This window comes from Ruditapes philippinarum, unplaced genomic scaffold, assembly GCF_026571515.1.
Source record: "Ruditapes philippinarum isolate M1 unplaced genomic scaffold, ASM2657151v2 ctg3974_1_1_1_1, whole genome shotgun sequence".
Taxonomy (NCBI): Eukaryota; Metazoa; Mollusca; class Bivalvia; order Venerida; family Veneridae; genus Ruditapes; species Ruditapes philippinarum.
The window spans coordinates 10349-33946 of record NW_026853242.1 but is presented as its reverse complement, the minus strand read 5'-3'; the positions used below and the strand labels follow the sequence as shown (position 1 = coordinate 33946).

Below are 23598 nucleotides of genomic sequence, written 5' to 3'. Positions count from 1 at the left end.
AATATTCTTAACGCTTAGCAGAAATAATACAGCGACAGCCAGATAACATTAATTTCCCGCGAATTTGGGAGCCAGTCGAAGAAAATTTAGAAACACCTATTATTTATCAATTAAGGCAGTTTTGTAAGTGACAGATCATGTCGGAAAAGGAGAAATCAAGTCCAAATCTTCCCTGGTATGAAAATTCTAAGTAGATTATGAAATTTTTGTTTGGTGTTATGTCGATTTACCCACATAGCTGATTCCTCCCAAGTTACTTCGCCTTTGTGAATTATTTGTTTTAAAAGATAACGTTTAAACAAATGAAAATAACATCTAATTGTTTTTAAATGCATTTTCTCATGTTGCTTGTGACATTTAATTGTGTCCCAGGTAACAGACAGGGTTTTGGCTATATCACTATTGTTTGGATGAAGTTGATGTTCTGCTCATGTCCATTAAGATTAATAATTGTGTGTGATTGTGCCTGAAATATTGCATGGAAGGGCACCTGAGACCTTCCTCCACCAGTGAAGCAGGAACGTCGCCATATGGCCTATTTTGTGTCGGTGTGGCGTTAAACCCAATAAAACAAAATAAACAAAACCAAATCTGTAGCCTTATATAGGCCACATTCCCCCACTAAACTAGTGTTTTTTAATTGCTAAAACAGGTTAATTCCCCCCCTCAAAACAATACAAACAAACAATTGGAAATAAAGTCAAAGTGTGAACCAATTTTTTTTTTGAATTGGTAAATAGATACCATAATTTGTCATTTTTTAACATATTTCATAGCAGTAAAGACAATTGTGAAAAAAAAAACATTGCAAAGTACATTTGTAAACAATTATTATTCACATTATAATTTTAAGCACAAGGCACAGAATAAATCAACCATAAATGTAGACGCTATGGGCGCTATGATACACAGTTAACGCTGAAACATTTTATAGGAAAATTATGCCTCAGATTCAATTAAAGTTTTCCATCCTTATAAAGGAGTTTTAAAATGTTTAAAGAATGGTTTAGAGCATGTTAGATGTTTTTTTACCTGAAATAATTAATGTCAAATTATTTATGATAAAAGTAACAAAATTGTAAACAAAGTACTATTTTGACTTCCATACAAAATACTAGTTAACTGTTATGAACTATTTGCCAACAAGCAACAGAAGCAAAAGATGGTTCAGGTAATATTGGTCAATTGGTAATTTTATGTAAACTATAGTAGGACACCATTAATAAAAAGCTTTTTAAAAGCAAAAGCATTTCTGGGGCATAATGGGCCTTTAAAGGGACTGATTAAAATGATTATCAGGAACAGTGCGATAACATAATTTATCACACACCCGTGATGATTTTGCCACTCCACGGCCATGCATATATTCTGACATGACGTCATTAGCGTCATACAAACATAGTGTAAAGACCCGCTAAAGTTAGTGTTATACTATAGGCGCGTCAATGAAAAATGACTCTTATTTCAATTTAAACGGTCTTTATTTTGGGTATGTGATAAATAGAATATTAAATTCAGTGGTTTTATATTTCAGGGTAGAGAAGTACAGGCCAAATAATTTGGATGATCTTATCTCTCACCAGGACATCATTTCAACTAGTAGGTGACATTTCATTGAAATCATTACCTGCTTTTACATTTTGTTTGAATGTCGAGGAAAAAATCATGTCTGTACACGCATTACTATTGTTTAAAATGTTGTGGTAGTCCGCAAATTAATGGCCATAAGAATTTGAGTCGGTCCATTTAGTATGCCAAAAATATTTAGTCACTTGCTTATCCATATAGATATCTGTCTGTTAATAACTTTATCTGTATGTTAATAACTTAAGTGGTGTTCTTGCCAGCCAATTTGTGGCCATGCTAGCCTTGAGAAGTCGACAGTTTAAAGTTCAGTCAGACTGCATGTTTTCATAGGTCTCAGGGTGAGCTATTAGGATCACTCTTCGTCTGTCGTCCGGTGTCCGTCGTACGTCGTCTGTTGTCCGTTCACACTTTTCAAACGACATCTCCTCTGAAACCATAAGGCAGATCATAATGAAACTTCAAAGGGATGTTCCTTGTGTGAAGCCTTAACAAAGTTGTTCAAAGAATTCCATTCCATGCAGAACTCTGGTTGCCATGGCAACCAAAAGAAAAAACTTTAAACATCTTCTTCTAGAAAACCCAAAGAGCTAGAGCTTAGATATTTGGTATGAAACATCTTCTAGTGAGTGTCTACCAAGATTGTTCAAATAAAAGCCCTGGGTCAAAATAGGCCCCGCCCCAGGGGTCATTGATTTTCCCTATATGCATATAGTAAAAACTTAAAAAAATCTTCTTTTAAAGAACCCAAAGAGCTAGACCTAAGATATTAAGCATGAAACATCTTCTAATGAGTGTCTACCAAGATTGTTCAAATAAAAGCCCTGGGGTCAAAATTGGCCCCGCCCCAGGGGGTCATTGATTTTCCTTATATGCATATAGTAAAAACTTTAAAAAATCATGTTCTAAAAAACCCAAAGAGCTAGAGCTTAGATATTTGGCATTTAACATGTTCTAATGGATGTCTACCAAGTTTGTTCAAATAAAAGCCCTGGGGTCAAAATTGGCCCCGCCCCAGGGGGTCATTGATTTTCCCTATATGCATATAGTAAAAACTTAAAAAAATCTTCTTTTAAAGAACCAAAAGAGCTAGACCTAAGATATTAAGCATGAAACATCTTCTAATAAGTGTCTACCAAGATTGTTCAAATAAAAGCCCTAGGGTCAAAATTGGCCCCGCCCCAGGGGGTCATTGATTTTCCCTATATGCATATAGTAAAAACTTAAAAAAATCTTCTTTTAAAGAACCCAAAGAGCTAGACCTAAGATATTAAGCATGAAACATCTTCTAATGAGTGTCTACCAAGATTGTTCAAATAAAAGCCCTAGGGTCAAAATTGGCCCCGCCCCAGGGGGTCATTGATTTTCCTTATATGCATATAGTAAAAACTTAAAAAAATCATCTTCTAAAAAACCAAAAGAGCTAGAGCTTAGATATTTGGCATTAAACATGTTCTAATGGATGTCTACCAAGTTTGTTCAAATAAAAGCCCTGGGGTCAAAATTGGCCCCGCCCCAGGGGGTAATTGATTTTCCCTATATGCATATAGTAAAAACTTTAAAAAATCGTCTTTTAAAGAACCAAAAGAGCTAGACCTAAGATATTAAGCATGAAACATCTTCTAATAAGTGTCTACCAAGATTTTTCAAATAAAAGCCCTGGGATCAAAATTGGCCCCGCCCCAGGGGGTCATTGATTTTTAGCTCACCTTGCACAAAGTGCAGGTGAGCTTTTAGGATGGCCAACCAAATGGCGTCCGTCGTCAGTCCACATTTTAAATATTCTAAGGACATCTTCTATGATACCGCAAGGCCAATGTTAATGAAACTTGGCAGGAATACTCTTTGTATGAAGCTCTATCAAGATTGTTCAAAGAATTCCATTTCATGCAGAACTCTGGTTGCCATGGCAACCGAAAGAAAAATCTTTAAATATCTTCTTTTAAAGAACCGAAAGAGCTAGAGCTTAGATATATGGCATGAAACATCTTTCAATGAGTGTCTACCAAGTTTGTTCAAATAAAAGCCCTAGGGTCAAAATTGGCCCCGCCCCATCGGGTCATTGATTTTCCCTATATGCATATAGTAAAAACTTAAAAAATCTTCTTTTAAAGAACCCAAAGAGCTAGAGCTAAGATATTTGGCATGAAACATCTTCTAGTGAGTGTCTACCAAGTTTGTTCAAATAAAAGCCCTGGGGTCAAAATTGGCCCCGGCCCGGGGGGGGGGGGTCATTGATTTTCCGTATATGCATATAATAAAAACTTAAAAATCTTTTTTTAAAGAACAGTAAAAGCTAGAGCTTAGATATTTGGCATGAAACATCTTCTAGTGAATGTCTACCAAGTTTGTTCAAATAAAAGCCCTGGGGTCAAAATTGGCCCGCCCCAGGGGGTCATTGATTTTCCCTATATGCATATAGTAAAAACTTAAAAAATCTTCTTTTAAAGAACCGAAAGAGCTAGAGCTAAGATATTTAGCATGAAACATCTTCTAATGAGTGTCTACCAAGTTTGTTCAAATAAAAGCCCTGAGGTCAAAATTGGCCCTGCCCCAGGAGGTCATAGATTTTCCCTATATGCATATAGTAAAAACCTTAAAAAATCTTCTTTTAAAGAACCCAAAGAGCTAGAGCTAAGATATTTGACAATTTGACATGAAATATCTTCCTGTGAGTGTCTACCAAGTTTGTTCAAATAAAAGCCCTGGGGTCAAATTTGCCCAGCCCCGGGGGGGGGGGGTCATTGATTTTCCCTATATGCATTTAGTAAAAACTTAAAAAATCTTCTTTTAAAGAACCGTAAGAGCTAGAGCTTAGATATTTGGCATGAAACATCTTCTAGTGAATGTCTACCAAGTTTGTTCAAATAGAAAGCCCTGGGGTCAAAAATTGGCCCCGTCCCAGGGGGGTCATAGATTTTCCCTATATTTGCATATAGTAAAAACTTAAAAAATCTTCTTTTAAAGAACTCAAAAGAGCTAGAGCTAAGATATTTAGCATTGAAACATGTTCTAATGGGTGTCTACCAAGTATGTTCAAATAAAAGCCCTGGGGTCAAAACTGGCCCTGCCCGGGGATCATTGATTTTTCCTTATATGTGTTATAGCAAAAACTTAAAAATCTTGTTTGAAAAAAACCCAAATAGCTTGAGTTTAGATATTATACATGAAAAATCTTTAAGTAAATATCTACAAAGTTTGTTCAAATAAAAGCCGGGGGGTCAAAACTGGCCCTGCCCCAGGGTGTCATTGTTTTTAACTATATGTGTATAGTAAAAAACTTAAAAATCTTCTTTTAAAAAACCCAATGAGCTAGAACTTAGATGTTCAGCATGAAACATCTTCTTATGGGTGTCTACCAAGTCTGTTCAAATAAAAGCCCATGGGTAAAAATTGGCCCGGGGGGGGGGGGGGGGGCTATATCAGGTGAGCGATCCAGGGCCATCATGGCCCTCTTGTTCCTATATGCATATAGTAAAAACTTAAAAAATCTTCTTTTAAAGAACTCAAAGAGCTAGAGCTAAGATATTTAGCATGAAACATCTTCTAATAAGTGTCTACCAAGTTTGTTCAAATAAAAGCCCTGGGGTCAAAATTGGCCCCGCCCCAGGGGGTCATTGATTTTCCCTATATGCATATAGTAAAAACTTAAAAAAATCTTCTTCTAAAAAAACCAAAGAGCTAGAGCTTAGATATTTGGCGTAAAACATGTTCTAATGGATGTCTACCAAGTTTGTTCAAATAAAAGCCCTGGGGCAAAATTGGCCCTGTCCCAGGGGTTATTGATTTTCCCTATATGCATATAGTAAAAAACTTAAAAAAATCTTCTCTTAAAGAACCCAAAGAGCTAGAGCTAAGATATTAAGCATGAAACATCTTCTTATCAGTGTCTACCAAGTTTGTTCAAATAAAATCCCTGGGGTCAAAATTGGCCCCGCCCCAGGGGGTCATTGATTTTCCCTATATGCATATAGTAAAAACTTTAAAAAAATTCTTTTAAAGAACCCAAAGAGCTAGACCTAAGATATTTTAGCATGAAACATGTTCTAATGGGTGTCTACCCAAATTTGTTTCAAATAAAAGCCCTGGGTCAAAATTGGCCCTGTCCCCAGGGTGTTATTGATTTTCCCTATATACATAGAGTAAAAAGTTAAAAAATCTTCTATTAAAGAGCCAAAAGAGCTAGAGCTAAAAAGATATTTAGCATGAAACATGTTCTAATGGATGTTTACCAAGTTGTGTTCAAATAAAAGCCCTTGGGTCAAAATTGGCCCTGCCAGGGAGAGGGGGGGGGGGCAAAAAGTCATTGTTATTCATTATTTGTGTATAGTAAAAAACTTAACATCATGAAATATCTTCTAATGGGTGTCTTCCAAGTTTGTTGAAATAAATGCCCTTTGGTTTAAACTGGCCCGGCCCTGGGGGCCTATGTTCAGGTGAGCGACCCCAGGGCCATCATGGCCCTCTTGTTTATAACCACTAGCTGTTAAAATTGTTAAATAAATAAACTTGAAGCAGCAAAACATGTTAGTTTAATTTCGATTTCATTTCAGTAAACAAGTTTGTATCACAGAATCGTCTGCCACATTTACTGTTCTATGGACCACCGGGTACTGGGAAAACCAGCACCATTCTGGCTGTAGCAAAACAGATGTATACTCCTTCTGAGTTTCATTCGATGGTCCTTGAGGTATGGTTTTGTTTTTTTGTAAAGAAGTTAATTTGATATTATTGAAAAGCTCATAGATTATGAAAGATTGACTGTTCCAGTCATGTCTGAGCTCTAGCTACATACAAATTTAGGGAGAAGTCACTTCTATACGAGAAGTTAGAAAACTTAAGAAAAAGTGGAGCTAGCTGAAGAAGGTCACATGACTCTAAAGTTACATTTTCATAGAGTTATACCCGTTTTCTTAATGTTGGGCACTGAGAATAGTTAAGCTTGCTGTCGTATAGACAGCTTTAATTTGTTCTTTATTTAGATGTAGGTGGCATTTTGAATATTCAATTATATTTCAAAGCCCTAGAAAATTCCAAAATCAAATCCGAAATAAGAAGAAAAAAACATTATTTTCATTTTATTTTCCAGTTAAATGCATCAGATGATAGAGGTATAGGTATTGTTCGAGGACAGATTCTGAGTTTTGCCAGCACTAGGACAATCTTCAAGTGAGTACATGTATTATATAATAGACAGTTAAGTTGGGTAGTTTGTTGAATAGTATTACTATATTTAAGATGTGTCATATATCAATTGCTAAGTTGGTAACCTTAAAAAAAAAAATGGTTCATTGAATATGTTAATTCAGGAACCCAGAAAGTGTTAGATGTTTTGCCTTGAATTTATGAATTACAGGATTCCCCCCAAAAAGAAAAACAGTTAGAAATATTAATTTAATACTTTTAGTAACTCTGAAGATGTCTAGAATTAGTTAAATCTAAAGGTGATAACAATTTTTATTCAGAGGGCACATCCATATTTAAAAAAAAAATAGATGTTATTGACCATGTTATTGAAGCAGTTGATTAAGACTTTATAGTATAAGGAAATTTCAATGTCAAACATGTTATAATGTCTTAATGATAAACATGGTTTTGAATGTTACAGAGCAACAGATAAGCTTTAAAAGTGAATTGGGTATTACTCCATCATTTCCTTTGGAATTGGGTATTGGCTCCATTTAATTGGGTATTCAAAAACTCGATACCCTTCGATTTCAAGATCAATTGGGTATTCAATTATGAAGATATGATTTTTATGGTTTCATCAATAAAATTAAATTTAGATACCTTAACTGTTTTAAAAAGAAACAATTTACTAGAACTTTTCACAATTGTTTTATTTTTTATATAAAATGCTCATGTTATATTCCATAATATTTTTAACAAGTTCGTTTTCTGACTGATTTTTGATTATTTGCGACTGTTTTGTTTCAAATGTTCGACGCCATATTGCTTTTCAAAGCGTCTATTGATACAGCTGGGACCTACTTATTGACGGTCTCCGCAAAATCAACGGTCTCTGCCGGTCTGTAAAGACCGTCAACCTGAGTAGACAAATCGACGGTGTCATGCTTAGTCGGTCTTTGGAGACCGGAGACCGTCGAAGACCGGAGACCGTTAATTAGTTGGCATTGATTCGGGAATATTCGGATATCATGCATATCAATTTAATTTGTCCAAAACAACAAGTGTACGACAGATTAATTTTGCGGTGATGAAAATGACAATACGCACGGGTTTTTAAGACAATTGCGTATTTTAATTTTTTTAATGGGTTTTGATACGCATTCTTAAAAAATCAATTGCGTATTTTATAAAATTAATTGCGTTAATACGCAAATACGCACCTTATCTGTTGCTCTGTGTTAATAAAAATAAAAGATTGTTGTTGTAAGGCACAACAGGTACAGGTTTAAACTTGTGATTGTTATTACAGGAAAGGGTCTAAACTTGTGTTTGTTGTTTCAGGAAGGGGTTTAAACTTGTGTTTGTTGTTTCAGGAAGGGGTTTAAACTTGTGTTTGTTGTTTCAGGAAGGGGTTTAAACTTGTGTTTGTTGTTTTAGGAAGGGGTTTAAACTTGTGTTTGTTGTTTTAGGAAGGGGTTTAAACTTGTGTTTGTTGTTTCAGGAAGGGGTTTAAATCTATGTTTGTTGTTTCAGGAAGGGGTTTAAATCTATGTTTGTTGTTTCAGGAAGGGTTTTAAACCTATGTTTGCTGTTTCAGGAAGGGGTTTAAACCTATGTTGCTGTTTCAGGAAGGGGTTTAAACTTGTGTTTGTTGTTTCAGGAAGGGGTTTAAACTTGTGTTTGTTGTTTCAGGAAGGGGTTTAAACTTGTGTTTGTTGTTTTAGGAAGGGGTTTAAACTTGTGTTTGTTGTTTCAGGAAGGGGTTTAAACTTGTGTTTGTTGTTTCAGGAAGGGGTTTAAATCTATGTTTGTTGTTTCAGGAAGGGGTTTGAACCTATGGTTGTTGTTTCAGGAAGGGGTTTAAACCTATGTTTGTTGTTTCAGGAAGGGGTTTAAACTTGTGTTTGTTATTTCAGGAAGGGGTTTAAACTTGTGTTTGTTGTTTCAGGAAGGGGTTTAAACTTGTGTTTGTTATTTCAGGAAGGGTTTAAACTTATATTTGTTGTTTCAGGAAGGGGTTAAGACTTGTATTTGTTGTTTGTTGTTTCAGGAAGGGGTTTAAACTTGTGTTTGTTGTTTCAGGAAGGGGTTTAAACTTGTATTTGTTGTTTCAGGAAGGGGTTTAAGCATGTATTTGTTGTTTCAGGAAGGGGTTTAAGCATGTATTTGTTGTTTCAGGAAGAGTTTAAACCTTTGTTTGTTATTTCAGAAGGGTTTAAACTTGTGTTTGTTATTTCAGGAAGGGTTTAAACTTATATTTGTTGTTTCAGGAAGGGGTTTAAACTTGTGTTTGTTGTTTCAGGAAGGGGTTTAAACTTGTGTTTGTTGTTTCAGGAAGGGGTTGAAGCATGTATTTGTTGTTTCAGGAAGGGGTTTAAGCATGTATTTGTTGTTTCAGGAAGAGTTTAAACCTTTGTTTGTTATTTCAGGAAGGGGTTTAAACTTGTGATATTAGATGAGGCTGATGCAATGACCAGAGATGCCCAGAACTCCCTTAGGAGAGGTATACTAGAGCAAATATTTGTGATTATTAAAAATAGCATAGGTTTATTATGTCCAGAAAATGGCTTACTTTTTATGCCCCCCCCCACAATGTGGGAGCATATAGTGTTGCACTTGTCCGTCCGTCTGTCCATACGTCCCGAAATCTTGTAAACGCAACTCCTCTTAAACCGGATGGCAGATTTTGCTAAAACTTACAGGGATGATCAACCTTAATGTGTAGATGGTAGTAAAGGAAGGAATTTTTTGCTGCGACCAAATTTAACAGAATTGGGGCCCTTCGTTGATTTTTTCACTGGATACTATGTAGAAATCTTGTGAACGCAACTCCTCTTAAACCGGATGGCAGATTTTGCTTAAACTTACAGGGATGAACAACCTAAATGTGTAGATGGAAGTAAAGGAAGGAATTTTTACTGCAACCAAATTTAACAGAATTATGGCCCTTTGTTGATTTTTTCACTAGATACTATGTAGAAATCTTGTGAACGCAACTCCTCTTAAACCGTATGGCAGATTTTGCTTAAACTTTCAGGGATGAACAACCTTAATGTGTAGATAGTAGTCAAGGAAGGATTTTTTGCTGCGACCAAATTTAACAGAATTATGGCCCTTTGTTGATTTTTTCACTATTTACTATGAAGAAATCTTGTGAATGCAACTCCTCGTAAACCGGATGGCAGATTTTGCTTTAACTTCCAGGGATGAACAACCTTAATGTGTAGATGGCAGTAAAGGAAGGAATTTTGCTGCAACCAAATTGAACAGAATTATGGCCCTTTGTGGATTTTTTCATTATATACTATGTAGAAATTTTGTGAATGCAACTCCTCTTAAGCCGGATGGCAGGTTTTTTAGCTCGACTTTTCTATGAAAAGGGGAGCTATCCTACTCGCCCCGGCGTCGGCGTTGGCGTCACACCTTGGTTAAGTTTTTCGTACCACCCCACTTTATTTCAGAAGTATTACAAGTATGGCTTTGAAACTTACCATACTTGTTCACCATCATAACCTCCATCTACAGACAAGAGTACATAACTCTGTCAAGGTTTTTGGCTCAGGGCCTTTCAGTTTAAAATGTGCAGATAATTTGCTCTGAAGTTTTTCTGCAAAATATGTTGTTTTAGTGATATTATAGTAATAATTTTTATATCAAATGGAAATTTAAAAAATAGTGCATTAGATGTGTGAAATATAATGAAAAATAAATAAAGATTTATGGAGATATTTGATAAAGAAATTTTTTTCTATTGTTAGAAATCATTTGCTTTTTGGATTATGTACATGGTTTTACCTGGATTTTTACCTGTGATTGTAAGGATAATGGATTAAGCTGGATTAAACTGGACTATAATTTATCACATTACAAAGGAATTTCTAAGATACAATTTGGACCAATAATAGATACTACACTTTAAATAATTGTTTAACAGTAAACTTTGACAGCAAGTATAATAATTGATAAAAATGTCTAGTAAAGGTCAAGGATCAGGACAAGGTCAAAGGACAAACTCTACTGCGTACAAAATTTAAAACATCAATGAAGGGGAACACAAGGAAAACAACCTCCAGCTAAAAGAGGCAATTTCAGAAGTAAGTAATGACAGCACATTAAGTAATGACAGCATGAATATGTCGTTGATACAAAATCAGCTAGACTTAATGTCAGAAAATCTTGAAGAGCTTAAAGGAGACTTAAAAGGTATCATAAAAAAAAAAGAAGACATAGAATCAATAATTTCAAGATCAATCACAAATGCCATGACCCAATTACAGCAAAAAAATGGAAATCATTATAAAAAAAGAGATTCAAGAAAAAAACTAAAGAGTTAAATGACAAAATAAGTTTCACTTGAGTTTGAAAATAATCATTTGAAGGAAAGTCTGACAAAAACAAAGACAGAGACCGGAAAAAGGCTAAAGCACAAATAGAAGAAAGAATATCTCAAAATGAAAAAAGCTGTCAAAGATGCCAACAAAAAAGCAAATCATAATGAACAGTACTCTAGAAAAAATAACATAAAAATAATGGACATAGCTGAAGATAGAAATGAAAATATCCAAATATTGACAGATAAAGTAATAAACCTTCTGCAACAAAAAGATGTCAAACTCGAGAAAGAAGAAATAGCAGCTATCCACAGACTACCTTCAAGAATCACAAAATAAGACCTGTCTTAATAAACACAATCAACAATGATGCCAAGTCCAAAATAATGAGGAAAAAGAAAAACCATGAAAGACGCTGGACACAAGTTGGTAGATGATGTAACAACATTAAACTCTGTTTAATAAACCGTTTACTGGTTGCACCCTACAATAAAAAGTGCATGGTTCTTTAATGGATCTGTCTATGGACTAACTGAAATGGATGAAAGAATAAAATTTGACTTGTATGACAATATTAATAAGTGATAAAAACTTTTAAAGAGAAAAGAAGACCCATGTAAAGACAACATTTACAAGATAAATGTATCATAGACAGGATGAAGAGAACAGATGAAATATATATGTAATTATAGACTAAAATATAATGATTTCTTTTTTTTTCAGTTGTTTTCAAAAAATTAATGTGTCCAGCAATTTAAAGACAATTAATTAAAAGTTAAAAAGTACATATTTCTAGATTATTTTTCAATAAATTCTTATGTTGATATAAGCAAAAATGGCTACATTTAAGTAGCTTTTTAATATATTTATTTCTTAACTAAGTGATTTTCTAAGCAGGTGATAGTTTAATTTCTTAATAACATGCTATACCTATATACATGTAAATTATTTAGTTATTTATAGAATATTGGAAAATTGTATTATCATATAAGGCCATTTCATGCTATAAATGATAAATCCTATTTGCCAAGTAATGCTTAAAATAGATTTGTGGATTGAAGACCTTGACAATTTATAAATTCTTGTATAATATACGTTATACGTAAAAAAAAAATTCTATTTTTTAAATACAATAATTGTTATTTTGATCTGGCAATAGGTATATATTTTATTAAATAAATGGTCTATATCTTAAATAAAGTACTTTTTATTTTGAACTGGTAATTATATATTCATAAAACTTGTGAGTGAAATATGGATGAAATAAACACTTACTTTTAATTTTCATCTTTTCTAAATAGAAATTTTATTTGATTTCATTATCATATGATATTTGTGTGTGTATTCATGTATCACTTTTAATGTCATCATACTGTAAAGAATTCCAATTTTCTCTAAATCTACAAAACAACCTATGATCCAGGTTAAGTAAATTATTAGTTCTTTGCTGCTGGTTAAACAATTCATACTTCCCTCGCCCCTTTATCCCGGGAAGGGAAGTTTTTACTTTCAGTGGGATGGTTAGGGGACTCACTTGGGTAAAATATGGTTATACAATATTCCTGTTTGAGGTCTTGCCAGTATAAGTAATTTCTCTATACTGCTATGATAGAGAAATATTTGACTTATTACTTATAACATATTTTTGTCTTAATATTTACTCTAAGTTTCATATTACACTTTTATGTTACCCATGATCAACAATTGATGTTATTAATTTGTTTATATTTATCTATTTGCATAACAAAGTCTTAAAATTAAAACATATTCTCTTTCTAATATAATTTACAGAAAATTCAGTTTGTTAAATTGTTTATGAATAAAACATTTGTTTCTGTTTTTCATTTGTTTACTTGTGAATACCACAACAAGTGAAAATTTGTTTGTTTTATACACCTCTAAGAGAATAAAATCACACGTTTATGAGAAAATCTTTGATATCCTCTTATCTATAATTTTTCATTCATTGAATGTGTTATTCATTTAGAAATAACAATGAAAAAGAATGTTTCAATTTTTTGATATAATTAGATGAAACATAAACATATTATGCATCTTCTACAAAAAGTTTTTTCTTTCCATAAGTAAATTTTACTTGTTTATTGGCAAAATGTATTTCTTTCTTTTATATACAAGCACATTTTTTTATATTTTTTGAGGTCATTATGTTATTTAGAAGTGTTTCTCTGGGTTCATGTACATATTGTATTTACTTTACTTAAGTGTAGCTATGTATATTGTAGATATAGTGTTGAATGTATTATTGTAAATATTAGTTATGAGTAGTCTTAATATTTCTCTTACAAATGTCGAGGTTTACACGATAGTATCAAGAGAAAAGATGTTTTTAGATTTATTTCAGTCAAAAAAAAGCTGATATTCTCTGCCTACAGGAAAACACACATTTTATAAAAAGAAATTGAGAAAAGAAATTTATTCTGAATGGAATGGTTTATGTTTTTACAGCCATGGTAGGTCTAATGCCAAAGGTGTGGCTATTTTATGCAGAAAAAGGTTTAGATTATAAAAAATTAATTCTGTTAAAACTGATGATTCAGGAAATTTCATAATTTTTACAAATAATGCTTGATTCTATAAATTTCACATTAGTTAATATTTATGCGCCAAACATAGACAGTCCTAGTTTCTTTAAAAACATTTTCTGCATACTTTTTAGATTCTTTTGATGATAATGACTCTCTAATTATTTGTGGAGATTACAACCTTGTTCAAAATCCTGACTTAGATTATTATAACTATAAATCAAAAAACACAATAATGTAAAGGCAAGAAATTTTTTAATAAGTATTATTGAAGAAAAAAAGACCTCATTGATCCCTTTAGAGAGAACTGCATGGTAATATGAAAAAATATACATGGAGACGAACCAACCCTATACAAACAAGGTAGACTAGATTTTTTTCTTTATGTCGAATAGTTTATATCAGTATGTACGAAAATGTGATATTGACATTAGTTATAAATCTGACCATTCAATAATATATTTAGATTTTTGTTTTAGTTCTGTAAGTCATGGAAAAGGTTTATGGAAATTTAATAATGCTCTGTTATATGACATTGAATTCCTTTGATATTATAAATAAAAAAATAGATGAAGTAAAAATTACAATATTGTTTACCAGTATACAATATTAGACTATGTTTTAGATCCAAAAAACAAAAGATGTAAATTTTTGTTATAAATGATGAACTTTTTTTTTAGAAACTCTTTTAATGGAAATAAGAGGTAAACTATATCTTACAGCTCTTATAAGGTCAAAGAAAAGAAATACTTATGAAAAAAAAGTTAATTGAAGAAAATTAATCTTATAGAGCAAAACCTGACAATTGAAAATAAAGACAAACTTTTACACTTACAGAATGAATTGACTGAATTAAGAAATAGAAAAAATAAGAGGTGCTATGATAAGGTCAAGGTCACAATGGATTGAATCTGGAGAAAAGCCTACTAGTTATTTTTTAAACTTTAGAAAAAACACATTGTTCAGATAAAATTATTCCTTTTCTAGAACTTGATGATGGATCCTTTTAATATATGATCAAAAAGATATTCTTTACAAAGACATTGTAGTTTTTATGAAAATTTATATAAAAATGTTGATATAAACTGAAGAATCTAAGATTGATATGGAATTAGAAAATTGTAATGTTACCAAGTTGTCTCAAAATGAAGCACTTGAATCTTGAAGGTCTACTTTCATATGATGAAGTTTCTTTTACATAAAAAAAACATGAAAAATGATAAAAGCCCAGGTTGTGACGGATTTACAGCAAATTTTTTTAAAAATATTTTGGAATAGAATTGGACATTTTGTTGTAAAAAGCTATAAACTTTGCTTATACTGTTAAATTCTTTTTCTAGAAATCAAAAGCTAGGAACAATAACATGCATTCCAAAAGAAAAAAAAACCAAAACAATTTTTAAAAAAATTGGAGACCAATAACTTTATTAAATGTAGTTTATAAATTAGCTTCAGGTTTCCATAGCAAAATAGACTTAAACTTGTTTTTAGATATTCTAGTTTCAAAGGATCAGACAGGATTTGTTAAAAAATAGATATATTGGTGAGAACACTCGATTATTGTATGATATTATGAAATATACTGAGGATAATGATTATACCAGGTTTAGTAATGATGATAGATTTTTGAAAAAAGCATTTGATACGTTTATCATTTACATTTAATAGAGAAATGTCTAGAACTTTTTTCAATTTGGTCCTATGTTTAAAAAATGGTATATCTTTATTTTATATAATACTGAAACTTGTTGTTATTTTAAATGGATATTTATCAAAGTTTTTTTTTCAAAAGTTAAACGAGGTTGTAGACAAGGCGATCCTATTTCACCTTATATCTTCATTTTATGTGCAGAGATTTATTTAGCAATAAAAATAAGACAATGTAAAGATGTTAAAGGTATAAATATAGATGGGGGAAGAATATAAAATTACACAATTTGCTGATGATACTTCACTTTTGCTAGATGGATCAGAAAATTCCCCTTAATACTGTTTTAAAGTTAAATTAAACACGTTTTCAGAAATTTCAGGATTTGAAAGTAAATTTTGATAAAAACTAAAGTTATTTGGATAGGCTCTCTTAAATACAGTACAAGATCTATTAAGACAAAATGGAAACTGACATGGGTGATACACAGTTTTAAATTGTTAGGTTGATATTTGATGTTGATTTAGAAAAAATGATAGAGTTAAATTTTAATGAAAAAACTTCAAAAAAGTTAAAAATAGTATAGGATACTGGAAAAAAAAGAATGTTAACACCTATAGGAAAAAATTACTGTTGTTAAGTCATTACTCCTTCCTTTATTCACTCATTGCTTTACAAGTTTACCAACACCTAATTCAGCATTTTTGAAAACACTTAATGACTTATTTTATAAATTTATATGGGAAGGTAAAGCAAAGATAAAGCAATCAGTAGTTATTAAAACATATCAGGAAGGTGGTCTAAATATGATTGATATTGATAGTTATATACATTCTGTAAAAGAAAAATGGTTTAAAAGATATGTTAGTAATAGTAACAGTAAATGTTATAAGCTAGTGATGGCTTTATTCAATATTTGATAAAGTGTTTAGCACAGGTAAATTGTTTTGTAAATTGACAATTGATAAAATTTTAAAAATGCTTTTTTGGATAGATGTTTTTAAAAGCTTATATGATTTTTACAGAATAAAAACTTTGTATAGACAGTTTAGAAACAAGTGTTACAAATGCCATTGTTTTACAATCATAACTTGTTAGCAGGAAATAGATACTTTTATATCAAAATTTTTTTATGAAAAAGGAATCAGATTTGTTAATGATATTATTAATCCCCAAGGCGATTTGTGTAGATTTAACTTACTTAGAGCAGGTGACACAAAAACAAGTAAATTTTTTACAATATTCATAGTTTTTTGAAAAAAGCAATATTTATTATATACACAAAAGCTTAACATTCTATTTGTAAAAGATTTTATTAATGTTCAATACCCTATTATGAGTTGTTATATAAAACCTATTTTAATTACACAAAATATCAAAAAGAAATATGTTTATGATATTCTAGTTAAAAATCAAGATTGTACAACATGTCAAGAAAAAAATGGAACTCATTTTTTTACAAATTTTTTGATATAAATTGGAATTTTAATATATAGTTATGTATTTAAATGTACCAAAAGATTCCTATATTCAGTGGTTTCAGAAAGAATAATTTCATAGAACTTTAGCAACAAACTCACTTTTATTCAATTTGATAAAATTGTCAATAGTTAAAATGTTTGTACTTTTTTTTGCAATTGCAAAAACAGGATGAAACTCTGTTTGCATTTTATTTTTGGGAATGTCCAAAAATTCAATTGTGTATTTCAATATCTTGAAAAAGACCAAGATAGATAATTTTGGATGAATAATTTATAATTGTAAATCATTTATTTTAGGTTCTGACAGTTAATGATTTTAAAATATAATATTGGTTTTTAGAAGTTGAAAAGATATATTATATTTTGTCAAGAGAGAAGAAATCGTGTTACCTACAATACCTGGTTTTTTAGAAATAGTTCTTAAATTGTGCGCGTTTGGAATATTTTTACAAAAATACCAAAATTTGGAGACCAAACATGTAAATGAAAAGATTGGCAAATTGTAGAACTTTAATAAAACTTAATTAGGCTACAACTAAATCAATTTTACCCCAAGACCAAATTATTCTTTGTTTTGTTTTGAAAGCTGTTGCCAAATAAATACCATTATCATACATAATTTGTTAATAACATATTATATTTGAAAGATTGATTGAATGTTTTGAATTATAATGTATGATTATTATACATTATATTAAAAAAATATAATTATAGATTGATGATTTAAAATATTTATGGTACTTATATCATGTAAGGTATCAGAGGGATGACCCCCGGACCCTCTCATAAACCTATTACGGGGTTAAAAATAAAACGGGGTTTACCAGTTGGGGGCCTAAAAAAAAAAAAAAAAAGGGTTTTTGACAGAAATTATTGGGTCCCTTTTTTGACTTTAGAAAGTGTAATTTAGCTTGGTTAAGTTTTTTTTGTACCCAAAAACCCTCAACCCTTATTTATTTCACAAAAAAACCATTGGAGGTTATTGCTTTTTGAAAACTGACCATTACTTGTTTACCATCACGACTTCATCAACAGACAAAGAGGGACATAACTCTGTCAAGGTTTTTTGACCCAGGAATTATGCCCCTTTTTTGACTTAGAAAATACATTGAAATTATTGGGTTAAAATACCCACCTTATTGCCTTAAAACCCTTTGAGATATTGCTTTTTGGAAACTTTTAATGCTATTTCAACATTCATATTACCCCCCATCTCGTACGCAAGAGCTAAGGTAACTTTGTCCAAGGATTTGTTTTTTAAAAATTAAGGCCTTTTTATCGACTTTTAGAATCTTGGTTTTTTTTAAGTTTTTTAGTAACCCCAAAGTCCACCTTTTGACTGAACTGTTCTGAAGAATATTAAATTTGAAAGTCTGGAATACTTGTTTTTACAATTTCATGCATCCCAACCATGTCCAGCAGAAGAATGTAATTCTTGTCAAAGATTTTTTTTATTTGAATATGGGGCCCCTTTAATCCTGTCTAATGTTTTTGTTTTATTAGGCAAGCACTTAAAAAAACTTAAAAAATCTAAAAAAATTTCATTCCTATCCACTTGTTTCAACTTTACCATAAATTATTCATAATTATAGAACATTTGCTGTAATATTCCAAGGGGTATCCCAAACCAAACCTAGTTATTTTTTCTCCCTTTTTTGTAACCCTTGAAAATTTAAAATTCCAGTAGTTAGGTATAAATTACTATTTTAAATTTATTTTAAGGCTCAAACTCAAGTTTTTTTTTTCTTTTCTTAACCAGCCCTCTTTTGACTTAAACATTTTCCAAACTTCTGCTGCAAAGTGTTCAAGGGTATCACACAATTCAGTAAAATAATTTCTTCACTAAATATTTCTTAATGGCTCATGGCCCCAATTTGTTTCCCACTTTAAAAAAAATTACAGAGAGGATTTTTCTTGTATTGCCTATTTTACTGCAAAAAACTTTTTTTATATTGGCAAGCAATAAAAAAGCTCCACGAGCGCGCTGTTCTTTTACGGGCACCAGCTCTTGTTTCTTAAAATTCCCAGGGATGAAACCAACCTGTAAAATGTGTTAGATAAGCCCAGATAAAAGGAAGGAATTTTTTGCGTGGCAAACCAAATTTAACAGAATTATGGGCCCCTTTTTGTTGATTTTTAGTTTTCAACTTGTGGCACATTGTAGTCCCAAAAAAATAATACCCATAAGTCATAAGGATTAAAAAACAGAAACAGTGGCGTTTGTGGGGGCAATCATTGTCCTATGGACAACATTTCTAGTTTCTATTTACTTTTAATTATCCTTTATTTTTCTGAAAAAAAACTTGGCAAGGTATCAGTGAATTCCCTCTTTTTGTTATGTACCTTTAGTACAAAGGCACCCCACTTATGTTTCCTAACTGAATAATTTTCCAATGTCTTTCTACTTTTAATTAATATTTTAAAGGCACACTAAGCCTCCAGCGTTGTCCTTCTTGAAAGAAAGAGTATATTGTTTTTAAATAATGGCTCTTAGGAGTATGTTAAGAGGGCTTATTCACATAAGAAAAGAAGTGTTGAATATGAAATAATTTATCATTAATGTAGCAATTTGTATTTTCCAAACAAACAATTAAATTGATGTTACTTAAGTAATTACCAAAAAATAAGGAAGATGGTTTGGCTACATTGCCAATAAGTATTGTTTCAGAAACTGTAATTTAAAAGAAAAATCTTTTCTGAAGCACAAATGATACAATTTTAGGGGGCATATTGAGGTGTTTATTTGAAATGATTGCACCTTATATTTCAGTGATAGAGAAGTTTACAGATAATGTCCGGTTTTGTATAATCTGTAATTACCTGTCAAAGATTATACCAGCGTTACAATCTAGATGTACAAGGTTCCGGTTTGCTCCTCTGTCTACCGAACAGATGGTACCGAGGCTCGAACATGTTATCAGAGCTGAAGGGTATGTTGTTTTCATATTTTATTCATGCTATTTGTTATATTCAGGGGAGGCAAAATCAACTGTCCATATTACCCATATTGTCCCACAGCCTGTACATATAAGTAGAGAAATGCTATAATTTACTATATAAATATCATGCAGCCACCTTAAAAAATGCTTCAAATAAAAACAGACAAGTCAAAAGCAGAATTTGGCAGCCCTGTTAATATGCTTATATGAATGATTGATTTGAATATAAACTATTGAAAGGGTCGTCCATGGTTGAGTGGTTAGGGTCCTTGACTTAAAACCACTTGCTCCTCAGAGCTGTGGGTTTGAACCCTGACAGGGACTTTGGATTCATTAATGCAGGGAAGCTATCCAGCTAGCGTATGGAATGTTGTTGGTTAATGTAAACAAAGATGAATATTTCACAATATTAAAAATTATATGTAGCTCTGCTCAAAGGTTATATGACCAATAGTGAGCTGTTCACCATTTGGTTTTTCACCTGTCTCTGAAAGGTGGTGATATAACTGTACTCTTTTTCAGGCATCGAAAAATATTTTCATAGTCACTTGTCTTGCAGGATGAGTAGCTTCTAAATCCAATATGCAGGCAATATTTTTCTACTAGTCCTGCATCAAGTTCTCTCAAATTCTGCTTGTAATTATTAGCGAATGGGTGGAATTTTCGATCACTGCTGTCTCTGAAACAAGGTGATATATCTGTACTTGTAATCTGTTTTTGTCTGTTTGTAGAGTAAATATATCACCGGATGGAATGCAAGCTGTGGTTACACTGGCCAACGGTGATATGAGGAAATCTCTAAATATATTACAGGTATTACATGATATAGTTCTTTACCCTCAAAGACTAATGTTACTGTATTTAAACTTAACCTTGTTGGCGGTAACATACATGTATATAAAGCTAGTTGGTCACCCGTCTTTGTATTTCAGAGATTTTTCATTTAATACCAGGACTGCTTAATGCATAACAAAGGTCATCATTCACTAGTTAAGCAGGGAAACTTGTCAAATGTTTTTTACAGTGTTTTTCATAAAGTTATATTTTTATGACAGATTTTATGCCATTTATCCTGTCAGGAACCTTTATGATGAATATATAAAACAGCAAACACCATTTCATAAGAAAGAAAAAAGGAAATTTCTTTATAAATTAGCTGTGTTTATATAATAAAGATTATATAAACATCACGATAATCCACTGAAAGGCAGGGCTATCCATGACCTAGTGGTTAAGGTTGTTGACTTCAAACTCCTTGCCCCTCACACCTGTGGGTTAGAGTTCCAACAGGAACTTTGAATTCTTTCATGTCAGGAAGCCATACAGCTAGCTGATAGAATGTCAGTGGTTCCATTTGACCTATACTCTGTTTGTGTGACATAAAACCCCACCAAAAAAAATTGATGAAAGACGATGCTACAAACATGCCAAATTAAAAATATACACATATTAAGAGTATATTTTTCAGAGTTGTTTCATGGCATATGATGAGATCAGTGAAGATAGTGTGTATATGTGTGTAGGACATCCTCTACGGAAAGACATTGAAAATATAATGTACTGGATATTGAATGAAAACTTTACCACTGCTTATAACAGTATCCTTTTCTTTTATTTGATAAAATTGAGGCTATCGTTGTGAAAATAAAATTGAGGCTGTTTTTTTTTTTGTTTTGTTTTTTTGAAAATCACACTTTGTGAAAAAACAATTGAGGCTTCCATTGTTAAAGTAAAATTAAGGTTCCCGTTGTTATAAAATTGAGGCTCACCTTGTGAAAATAAAATTGGGGCTGCATGTGTGAATTTACAAAAATAATGTACATGTACTTTGTAGTCAATTCCTGTCACATCCCTAGATACAAATCCCGCTCCAAATTGTTTAGATTATACTGTATACAGTCATTCGAAGAAAAAAACAATGAAATAGTGAGGTCTGAGAAATAGGTAATACTTAATGTACTTTTAAATGCACACATGATTTTAGAATGTGCAACAGATAGACTGAAAATGAAGTCATTGGAAATTTGTACTTTTTTGCCATCATGGATATCATTTGAATAAAGGTTAAAAGTTGACACATTTCTTTAAAATTTACAATTTTTGTTTAATAATATGCATAGAGCTGTCACATATTTTTAAACATATTGACATAGCCTTCATATATTGACCTTAATAGTTTAATTAGATTTAATGAATTTAAAAACAGCAAAGGGATTGGCATTACAAGATATTTTAACAGAAGTTCATCAGTATGTTCATAAAGGTAGGTAGCTTTTGATTTATTTTTTACAATCTCCAAACATTGATAGATCAGTGGACAAAATTTTTTGGCTCTGTTTGTTTATCTGTGCATGAAAAGAAAAATATAGAAATGGGGCATCCATGGCAGAGTGGTTGAAGCAGTCGACTTCACACCACTTGCACCCTCGTCTATGTGGGTTCGGATCCCACCAGGGACTTTGAATACTATCCTGTGATGAAGCTATACAGCAAGCTTACAGAATATTGGTGGTTCTACTCAATTGCCGGTTTTGCTTGAAATAATGCTTTATGCATGCAGGGGCACTTGAGGTCTTCATCCACCAACAAAGCTGGAAAGTTGCCATATGACCTTTACTGTGTCGATGCAACGTAAAACCCCACCATGAAAAAAAAATGGAACATATCTCATAATCTGTGCATGAACAATTTTAATACAGGTTAAAACATTTGTGTCTAGTAGGACTGAAATATCAAATGTATCTTATCTTTTACTCTTGATTTTATCAAATTATGTTTAAAAAACTGCAGTAACGTAGGAAAAAAGTTTATATTGGCACAGAAATTGGTGTAGTTTTTCAGCTGTTGGTCAAACCAATATACAGGAAATGCATGTCTAGGAATAGCAAGGTTTCAAACTAATAACCCATAACTTGCTATATGTATGTAATACGTACACTATGACCAAAAACATGTATTAAAATTGGCATAAAAAAAAACAAGAAAAGCAACACATGTTCTGTTTCAAATTGCCTTTGTTGCAATTGTATTGGATTTCAATATCCAAATCCTTGAATTTAGTTACCAGCAATATAGAGTCTTGTCAGATTGGAATTATAATTGTTTATAGCATTAAAAATGGTAAATAATTCAATATTTATATTGCTATTTCTTTGTTTTCTAGTGGATTTGCCAATGCATGTTCGACTTCACCTCCTTGAGAAAATGGCTGAAGTAGAGTAAGTTAACCTTTTAAGCCTTTCTCTTGTGTTCCAAAATAGAAAAAGATTTACAAAAATAAAACAGCTCATGAAAATGAAGTTGATTGATTTAAGAAGTAGTTTTTAACTGATTGCCCTTTTCATGTAAATATTAATGATAACCTTGTGAATACATGTATTTTGATATTGTGCAAACAAATATTTCTAAAGACAATTTATGGTTCTTGAAGCATATTCAAGCTTGTTTCAAAACATTAGCACAGTGAATGAATATTTCCATAGAAAACCTTTATTAAGACACTGTCTTGAATGGACATTTCAGTTTTTCCTGTGTCTTTAAAATGTACATAAGTGACTGGCTTCTTTCGTATGTGAAAGCCATCCGAACTAATTGGTTTAATACCTAAGTTATAGCGAAAGGGATACAAAGTTTTCCCCTCACCAGTATAGCTGGAAATATGTAATGTTACTAAAGTGATGGTATGACATAAAATTTGAACAAATAGTGTTTGGCATAATACAGCATATAAGATTTCATTATTTTCAGATACAGGCTGTCATCAGGAACAAATGAGAAGATACAGTTAAGCTCACTAATAGCAGCATTTCAAGTAACTCGAGATATGATCGTGGAGGAAGCCAAATGATCTGTGAACAATGTTTGATATTTTAAAATGCCTGTGAAGATTTGAAATATTTGACTTGCCTGTACCATCAGGATACTGTAGGGTTAGGTTCTACA

General features: G+C 31.9%; 1 protein-coding gene across 1 annotated transcript; it reads left to right on the top strand.

The window, feature by feature from the left end:
- Positions 1-16: 16 nt before the first annotated feature.
- On the top strand, positions 17-23598 carry LOC132736242 (replication factor C subunit 5-like). The gene is made up of 11 exons (XM_060723337.1): positions 17-175; positions 1535-1599; positions 6138-6274; positions 6674-6753; positions 9144-9217; positions 19488-19647; positions 20388-20469; positions 21125-21254; positions 21842-21919; positions 22820-22874; positions 23404-23598. Exons 1-11 carry the CDS (start codon positions 138-140, stop codon positions 23501-23503), a joined length of 999 nt encoding a protein of 332 aa, XP_060579320.1. The 5' UTR covers positions 17-137; the 3' UTR covers positions 23504-23598.